The following is a 9,282-nucleotide window of genomic DNA, read 5'->3' as shown; positions in this document are numbered from 1 at the left end:
AAAAAAAAAAAAAGAAAAAAGAGATCACTGAGGAAAAGAATTCCCACCAGGCTCCACTCTGCACAAGTCCCCAAAGCCCCCCATTTCCCCACTACCCAAGAGGAGACCCTGCGGCCATCCCAGAGATGTCACAGCCTCAAAGATGTCAGGTCGGGCAGCTAGGGGTGGGTGCCCTGACCCCAGGCCTGGGTTAATGAGGCAGGAACAGAGGCCGGTCCACACACCTACAGGCTCTGCTAATCTCCACACAAAGGGGCCGGCAGGGCCTTTATCCTGGAACAAAGGACTGTGTGCTTCAGACCCTGGCCCTGGCCTCCCCCGACTCCATTCCCAACAAAGGCCCAGCCCCACACTCGGCCCAGGGGAAGGGGAGGGCGGTGACGGGCCAGAGCCAGCTCCCACCCAGCTACCTACAGGTGATGATGGGGCAGGGATGCGCCATGAGGGTGGAGAGGGAATCACCAAAGCCCCAAACCAGCTCCTAGTTCAATTCTTCCTGTGATCCTTGGAAGAAGGTACCGATGATGTGTCCCTTTTACAGAAGAGAAAACCAATGCCCAGACAAAGAAAAGACACTCCTTAAGGTAAAGTGGCTAGGACTTGGGGTGAGGTGGCAAGGGTGGCTCAGATTCATGTCTGACCCTATAATCAATTCCTTGCACTCTGACTGCAATATGCCCCTCTGAAAGGAAGGGATGAAAGAAAGCCTAGAAAACTGCCTAATTTAAGTCCCAACAGAGCTGTTGCCTCCTCCAGGAAGGCTTCCGTCAACCTCCAAGTCAAGGTAAGATGCATCAGGGGCCAGGGGCTTTTTCAGAGTGCCCTTCCTGTGTTCTGAGCTGGTTTCTTGTCTGTTTCACCTCGCTGGCTCACAGGAGGGACCCATTAATGTTTCTGACATACATTGCTCCCTTGGGAACCTGGTTTGGGGATCTGACTGGATGACACCACTCTCTGAAAGACAGTGTGACCCCCAGATTAGACCTGGGGCAGGAAAGGAAGGAAAGAGATGCCAGCTCCTTCCCCGTGACCTGGAGGGCAGTACGGCCACCATTGTGTTCCCTCGGCTGTGAAGCTGGAATGGGGCATGGTTACCCCAGGACCTCTGAAGGCCTCTAACAGCAACAGCGGGGCAGCTGGCGGGGCCCAGGTGGGGAAAGATCCAAACTCCACGGCCACCGGCTTGCGGTCTTCACTGGTTTCCTGGAGCCTAGGTCTGAGCTGAGGACGGCTGAGGACACCATGGGTGGACAAGGCAGCTGTGACCCCAGACCCCGGTGTCAAGCAAAGGGGCTGCAGGCAGCAGCCAATCACTGCAGGGCGGGAGGCTCCTCTGGCCGCAGCCCCTGGTCCCCTGAGGGGCCGGCTGCAGGGGGAGCGATCCCGGCCTCTGACAGGCAGACAAGCAGGCAGGCAGGCAGACAGACAGACAGACAGACAGATGCAGACATTCGCCGGGGAGAAAGGCGGGCGGGGCAGGACTCGGCCGGGCGGCGGTGGGCGGTGGGCGGTGGGCGGCCCCGAGCCTGAGGCCGTGCGGAGCCTGCTGGCGGGGATCAGACCGCGGGGCGGCCGGCGGGGGACTACAAAGACCGGGGACGGAGAGACGCGGAGGCCCGAGCAGGCAGAGGCAGAGGGAGGTTGCCAGGCGGCCTCGTACCCAGCCGGCTGCCCGAAGGTCCGTCCCGGGAGCGCGCCCTGCCCCCGCAGCCAGTCCTCCCTCGGGTCCGCCCGCCGCTGCCCGCCCGCCGCTGCCCGCCGGAGCAGGCCGGGGCTCCCGCCGCTGCCTCGCGCGGCCTCCCTCCTCCCTCTCCCTCACTTCCTTCTGCTCAGCCCGTGCCAAACCCATCTGGAACTGTTTAAACCCAAATATTCAGCCCCTCCCCCTCCAGCCAGATTCCTCCACAGTTTAAAACAAGCCCTGCGCTGGCTCCGGGAGGAGGGAGCGGAGGGAGGGGGCGGCGGGGAGGCGGCGGCGGGAGGGGGGAGCGAGGGAGGCAGGGAGGCTCTTTATTTCTGTTTAATTTCTGGGGAGCGAGAGTGGGAGGGAGGGGCTCGGCCCTTGGCCATCACTCAGCCTTGGCCATCGCTCAATCTCGGCACATTTTTCCCATTAATGAGGAGGGGACTTGGGTTTCGAGTCCTATGTGCCTGAGGAAGGGCTCCGGTCACTCCGGCGGGGAGGGGGCCGCGCGCTCTCGGTTTCCCCGCTTCTCAGGGGGAGAGGAGGAGCTTGCTGCCTTCAGCCTGCGCGGGCACAGGGGACAGAGCAGAGCCCTCCTCGGCGCTGAGGTGCCCGGTCCCAGCCTCCGGCAGGAGGTGAAGGGGGTGTGAGGGGGGCACAGAACTCATCTGTCCGTGGCATTGGGAGGAGGAGGCCCAGCCCACCTTCTCTGCGCTGTGTGTGCGGCGTGTGCATGTGTGTGCACGTGTGTGTGCGCGCGTGTGTGTGTGCGTGCGCTCGCGCGCGGGTGCATACACCCGCTGGGACGGGGGTTTGAGGGGCAGTGGGTAAAGGCAAAAGAGGAGCGAGTGAGCAAGCTCCCAACTCCCCACCTGCCTGCGGCCCCCCACCCCTGGCTGCCCCACCATGTGTCTGCAGGAGGCAGAAGAGAGAAGAGGCTGGCCCACTCCAGACGCTGGGCTCTGTCAGGCAGGAAACCACAACTGTCCCGCAAAGTCACCAGGGAGGTAGGCACCAGGCCCGGGGTCTTTCGCGGACTGGAGCTTTGATGCTCAGGAGGGAGGCAACACCTCTTTCAGGTTTCTGCAGGCCACGGAGAGCGGCCACGTGGCAGCAGCTGTGTGGCCCCCGCCCACGCACACACACACACAGATGCACGGGCAGCATCCAGTCCTGGGGGCTGAGCTCACTCCCCACTACCGGGCTAAAGAGCGACAAGTCAACACATATGGTGGACAAAAACACACAAAGCCACAGCCGCCCACAAACATACACCCAGCTTCACACAGAGCCACGGTCTGTCTTTCTCAGACACACGGATGCATATGGTACAAACAGATTAGTCTTCTTTAGACATTCATATACAGCGAATCTTTCTTACACAGAGATCTGGCTTGCCTTAGGCAGACCCATGCTTACAGCCTGCCTGTGTGCAGATTTCCTGAAACATATGTGCATACAGAGGGCACGCACACCCAACCCTGCAGTGTGTTCTCCTTACACACCCAATTACACATGCTATCACCAGCTGCAAGTCACACAGGCTTCAGTGTAAAGTGCAAACACAGACACCAGTTTCCCCGTATAGACTTGGTGACATGCGCTTACCCAGTCACACAAACTACAATCAGCTGCAAAGTCACAGATGCCCAATGACACTGGAAGATGCCACAGCCCCTGCAAAGGAGCATCCTGACATGGCCTAAGTATAAATACCTAGATTTGTGTAGCGCGTCAGAGGTGCAGCCTCCATGGGCCTGCAACACACACACACACACACACACACACACACACACACACACACCCTGTGAGCATGGTTCTCTTTATGGATGTCTGCCAGGGAGGTAGAGGGCAGTACCCCCATCCTGCCCCTAATACTCTGGTGCCTCTTGTTCAGGCAGGGCAGCCACACGGGCCACTCTCGCAAGGGAAGCAGAGGCGCTGGGGCAGCCTTCTCCAGAGGTACAGGGAAAGAGCCACAGCCCTGCTTCCTGCTGTCCTGGCTTGGGCAGGAGCTGTCAGTCAGGTCACGAGGCTGGGGTGGGGCAGGGGCATAGAGATGATTCTGGGTGTGGCTGGGTGCGGCCTCCCCAGGTATAGCCCCTGCCCAAATAACACGCCACTTCTCTGCCAGCACAATGGCACTGTCTCAAGGGCCTCTGAGCCCTTGGTAGAGGGTAGCTCTGTGAAGAGATCTGGCTTCAGAAGCTCTGGGCAAACTCTTCCGCTGCATGTCAAGGACCCTGAGCAAGACAGGAGTAGGGCATCATGGGCACCCTAGCCTGTGGGAGGGGCACCACCTTTGAGCCTGCCACCTGCCCCAGTGAAGGGCCAGGCCTCCTAGCACCCTGGGAGCAAGAGTGTTGTTAAGAACCAGGAAACAAACAGACAACAGAAAACAAAACACAAGCAGAAAAAGCAGGTAAAGACAGAAGCAGCCAGCCTTCAGCCCAAATTCCAGGCTGGGGACTTAGAGATGGAAGGAAAGGGAACGCACCAGGGTTGGGCGGGCAGAGTGGGCAGCGGGCAGGAGGGCAGGGGGCCAGGGTCTGCGCAGGGAGGAAAGTGCCATGCCACCCTTGTTGGACACCCTCCCCCTCTTTATGGAGTCCCTCGGCCACCAAGCTGAAGGATCTGGCTCCCCTCCCACGGGTCAGGATGTGTACACATGTGTGCCAGCCTACGCACACAGGGCAGTCAGCGTGGGGAGCAAGGGGTCTTGAGGGGAGCCTGCCACGGGCCTGGAGAAGATAATGTTGTGGGAAGCGTGGCTCACCCAGGGCCGCGGCCTCCTTTCCTGCCACAGCCCCTAGGCCCCATGTCTGGGATGGAGGGGAGGGGAACATCTCAGAACAGAGAACACATTTTGTTTTTCATTCTTACCCTCAGTTGATGGGGGTTTATAATTAAATAAACCTGAGAGGGAGGAAAAGGGAGAAGAAACCCAGGACGGGGAGCCCGAAGGCCTCAGCGATCATCTGCGCCCCCACCCCACTGGTGGCCCTGCCGGGAGCCAGAAGGACGGGTGGACAGCGAGCCCTTCCCTGAGCCCTTCCGCACTTCCCCAGATGCTAGCCACGCCGGGTCTGGCCAGGAGGCTGGGGGCAGAAGGCAAATGGAGCCCTGGCACCAGGGCTGGCTGTTGGGCAGGGGGCCTTGCCCACCCCATCACATGCCCAGCTGTACCCACTCTCCCTCCACCCCTCACCCCCACCAGCTGCCCAATCCCGACAAACCAGTTTGACTCAGCACAACAGGCAGAGCTACAATTTTCAAACTATGCAGGCCTGGTGATTCAGCCTCTTCATGCTGTTTAATTAGTGGAAGGCCGTGTGGCAGAGGCCTTGCCCACGGCAGCTTCGGCTTCAGCTCAGAGCTCACACGGAGGCCGCGGCGGCGGCTCTGGGTAAAGACAGGGCAGTGCCCAGCAAACTGGTTCCTCCGAGTACCCCTGGCCCCGGCAGCCGCTCTGAAGACCAGTGCCTGGGAGACAGGGAGGAGGCTTGGGGGTGCCACAGGCAACTCCAACAAGTGAGCAAGCCCCCCAAATCCCAGCCCGCTGTCCCATCTCAGTTCCCACATTCTCAGGGGTCACTCGTGTGGAGGAGGTGGGCTTCATGCTGCCTTGTTCCCCTAGGGACAGGTTCCACAGCAGTGACAGCTCAGCTACCATGGCTTGGCTGGAGGGGGATGTGTGGCACCTCCCCCTGCGATCTGGTAACTGTTTCTCTTTTCTCAAAAGGATCTCTTCCCAGCAGGGATCTCACCATCCTATCCCAGGTACAGGGGCGCTGGGGTCCAGACACCATTCCTCATCCCATTCCTAGTCTGCTCCCCACTGGACCCCACTCCCAGGCCTGCTGATGGCCCGCCCTCAGGGGAGAATAATCTTGGCTTTGGGGAACCGGGGAACGCTACTCAAAAGGTGAGTGGGTGACAAGATGGCCCGTTTCCCTGTGGCTGTGGGTAAAGCCCAGGGCAGTTTGCACAGGGGAAGGGGCAGTCAATCAGAAGGCAAAGGAGGGCGTGTTTTCAACCACGAGGACAAGCTGGGACACAGGCTCCGTCCGCATGGAAAACTGATGGCAGCCTTGGATGCAGAGTCTCGGCGACCCCCAAGTGTGCAGGGAGGGAAGACGAACCAGGCGCTAGTGGGTACACGAGAGGCAGAGGCAGCGCCATAGCTCAGGGACCCTGGGCCTAAGTAAATGTTATGCCCCAGACACAGAGCACCACCGGGCCAAGGGCAGACCAAATCCTGATGAGGCCAGATGGAAGGCTGGACCCCCACCTGGCAGGATGGAGGGGCTGAGGAGATCCTCAGTGCTATGGATGCCACAAATCCCTGCCCTGGTCACAGCCCAGGACCTGGAAGTCCACCCATCCACATGCCAAGCCCCAGAACAGGGGAGGGAGGGCAAGGACAGGCAGAAAACAGCTACCCACTGAGCCAGCTCTCCCCATTCCTTCCCTCCTCAGAGCTGCAGGGAGATGTGGGGGGAGACAGCCCACCCCCAGCCCCTGCACCAATCTTCCCTTTCATCTTTCCTCCCTCTAACCTCCCTCCCGCAGAAGGGCACACACTCAATTCACTCCTGAAGCTCCCTAGGAGCAGACCCCAGGGTAATAATAACAGCTAATCCTTGAATAACAATGCCTATGTGCTAAGCACTTTGCACACATTAACAATTCAGTTCTCAGAACAACCCTGCGAGGCTGGTGCCGTTCCCATCCTGTCTCCCAGTCAGGGGGGACCAGAGGGTGGCAGGTGCAAGGTGTGCGCTGGAGTCGGCACCTTGCATTTGTTCCCTCATTCTCCCATGCGCGAACTGAAGGCCCGAGGGTCTGAGGGACTGCAAACGTGAAGGAATTGGTGAAGCCACCCTGCTTCCCAGGGGCACCCCATGCTGGCCTGGCCTCCCAGCTGGGGAGCAGCCCTAGCTCCCACCTCACAGCAGAGGGGAGGTGGGCAGGTGGGGAATGAGGGGCTCTGCTGCCCCCTCTTCCTGGGGTGCCTAGCCCATCAGGACTCTGCCCCCTCTTCCTGGGGTGCCCAGCATGTCAGGACTCTGCCTCCTGGACAGCCCTCCAGCTGCTTGGTCTGGAGGCTTGGAAGCTTGGGCTCCCACTAGGACCTGCCTCAGAGGGTCCCTGATGAGGGTTGAAAGAGAGAGAGGAAGGGAAGGAGGGAGGGAGAAGTGAGCCTCCCCAGGTAGCCCCTGGGCTGACCCAAACCACACCCCTACTCCACTCTGCACTAGCTCCCACCACACCCACAACAAGGGCCTTGTGGCCGGACATACACAGGTGACACAGCCCCATCAACGCGTGAGTGTGTATGTACCAATGTCGCCTCGCCTGGGCTACGACACAGAGGCCCAGACACAGACCTGGCAACTTGAACAGGCTCCCCGGCTCACACCCTCCAGGCAATCAACAACAAAGCCCAGCCGGATTCTCACGCCCGCGATCCTATCACACACGTGTGGGTGAGTGTGTGTGCGTGTGGGCGAGACCGCGGTGTGTTGGGCTGAATTTGTTTGTGTCCACCCGTGGGACTGGACCTGTCAGCACAGTGGGCTGTAGATGAAGGGGTGGGGAATCATAGGAAGTCTTGCCCCTGGAGAACGAGAACACAGCAGAGGATGCCTTTCTCTCTCAACTGTGTTCCTGTTTCTTCCCAACCTTTAAGTTTACCGACTGTGAACAGAACAAGGCAAGTTCCCCCGAATTCGTGTTTTTGTTCCTAAACTAAGAAAGTGACTAGATCTGTTAAAGATGCCCCCAATAAGTACTGCCTTTATTCCAACTGCCCTCGAATTTCTGTGGCGTCCCTCACTCCACTTTATGGAAGGTTTTGACCCCCTCTCATTGAATGACTCCGAAATTCTTGGAAACGGGGTGTGAGTGTGTGTGGGCCTCCCTATTGTTTGTGGGGCCTCTGTCCGCGGCAGGCTTGTGTCAAGTGGCCTGCGTGTGAGCTCTCCTGCCAGGGCCAACAACGCAGGCTGTTCATCCAAGTACAATCATTTGGAAGTTGGAGCTGCCCCCCACAGCAGTCTTGGCAGGTTTCACAGAACCCATTGAGAAGCCGGGCTTTTTCCCACCGGCTACTGAGGAAGGTGCCCGGCTCTGGTGCTACCTGGGGCGAACCCCGCAACTTCAGGGGTTCGGTGAAGACTCGAGCACTCGGGCTGCCCTGCTAGAAGGCGAAGAGGGAGCCTCCGAAAAGGGTGCGGGGCGGCGCACACAACACCTCGGGTGGTAGCTGGCGCCCGGTAAACCATAAACAATAACAGGTCCCCGCCTGTCCGCCCCCGCATTGGGCCCCTGACAAAGCGGGGTGTTCGCACTCACACTCTCACAGTTAACTCCAACGGGCTCCTGATCAGCGTCCCCCAACCCGGGAGTCCCGCTTCGCCCCCACCCGCCACAGCCCCGCGGCCCTCGCCTGGCCTGGGGGGGAGTAGCCCACACGTCCTCGACTTCAGGGGGGTGCCGGGGGGCTCCGCTTCTCTGCCATGAGTGTCGGGGACTCCCACGAAAGCTCACGGCATGGCCAGGACTTTTGGGGACGCTCGTCCCGAGTCGAGCACCCCGCGATCCCCCGGCCCACCGGCTGCCTGCCTCCGAGCCAGCTCCAGCCTCCGAGCTCCCAGCGCCCGCTCCCGGGGCTGCCTCCCCACCCCATCCCTGGGCCCCGGAGCGGGTGGCGGAGCCTCCTCCGACGTGCGCTCAGCCCGGGTCGGACCCGCGCAGCCGGCCCGCAGCCCCGCGACCCCCGGCACGTCGTTCCGGGGCGCGCCCCCCGACGCCGCTCACCTTCCAGCGCCCGGCAGCCGGCGGGCAGCAGCAGCGGCAGCAGCAGCAGCGGAGGGAGCAGCGGCAGGAGCCCCGGCGGCGGCGGCGGCGGCGGCGGCGGCGGGCGGGCTCTGGCCATGGCCGGGTGGCTCTGGGAACCGAGCCGGGCCGCGCCGGGCCGGGCCGCGCCGCGCCGGCGGACTGCAGGCGCCCGAGAGAGGGTGCGCTCAGCGGGCTCCGGGGCAGGCTCGCGTCGGGCCCCGGGAGGTCCAGGCGAAGAGGGAGTGCAGTCCAGGCGGGCGGCTCCGGGGCCAGGCGGCGCGCCGAGCCCAGCGATCCGGGGATGCGGACAGCTCGGTCCCGCGGGAATCTGGACGGACCGGTCCAGGAGGATCCGGGGCGCCGGCCGGGGCGGGAGGGTGCAGGCGGTGGTGGTTCGGGGTGCACAGTAACCCGGCGGTCCGCCGCGGGCCCGACCGGGATCCGGGGCTTCGGGGGCGCGCGCCGTCCGGGGTCCGAGCCAGGATCTCGCTGCGCCGCTCGCGTACTCACTTCTGCGGTCCCCGGCGCTGGCGCGGCCGCTCTGGGCGAGAGGGGCGGGACGGCCTGCCTGCCCGTCAACGCGTAAGCCCCGCCCCCGGCGGCTGCCCGCCCACTCACAGACCGCCGGGCCCGCTGGTTCGGCCTCGGCAGCACTCAGCTGGCGTTCAGTTGGCGGCGTCTCCGCCAGGCCCACCCTCGGGGGTCTCCGGGGCCCGGAGTCGGGCGGGGCTAAGGAAAAGATGAATTAGATTGGG

The 9,282-nt window shown here is 62.0% G+C and overlaps 1 protein-coding gene across 1 annotated transcript in view; it reads right to left on the bottom strand.

Annotated features, from left to right (window-relative positions):
• EPHB3 (EPH receptor B3) overlaps positions 1-9,048 on the bottom strand; it is a 20,879-nt gene extending 11,831 nt beyond the window's left edge. The window contains exon 1 of the mRNA XM_017538377.2: positions 8,507-9,048. Within this exon, the coding sequence (XP_017393866.1) occupies positions 8,507-8,624 (118 nt within the window). The 5' untranslated portion in view covers positions 8,625-9,048. The remainder of the gene's footprint in view (positions 1-8,506) is intronic.
• Between the last annotated feature and the right edge of the window lie 234 nt (positions 9,049-9,282).

The sequence above is a fragment of the Cebus imitator genome, unplaced genomic scaffold (assembly GCF_001604975.1).
Source record: "Cebus imitator isolate Cc_AM_T3 unplaced genomic scaffold, Cebus_imitator-1.0 Scaffold111, whole genome shotgun sequence".
Taxonomy (NCBI): Eukaryota; Metazoa; Chordata; class Mammalia; order Primates; family Cebidae; genus Cebus; species Cebus imitator.
This window is presented reverse-complemented; position numbering and strand designations above follow the sequence as displayed.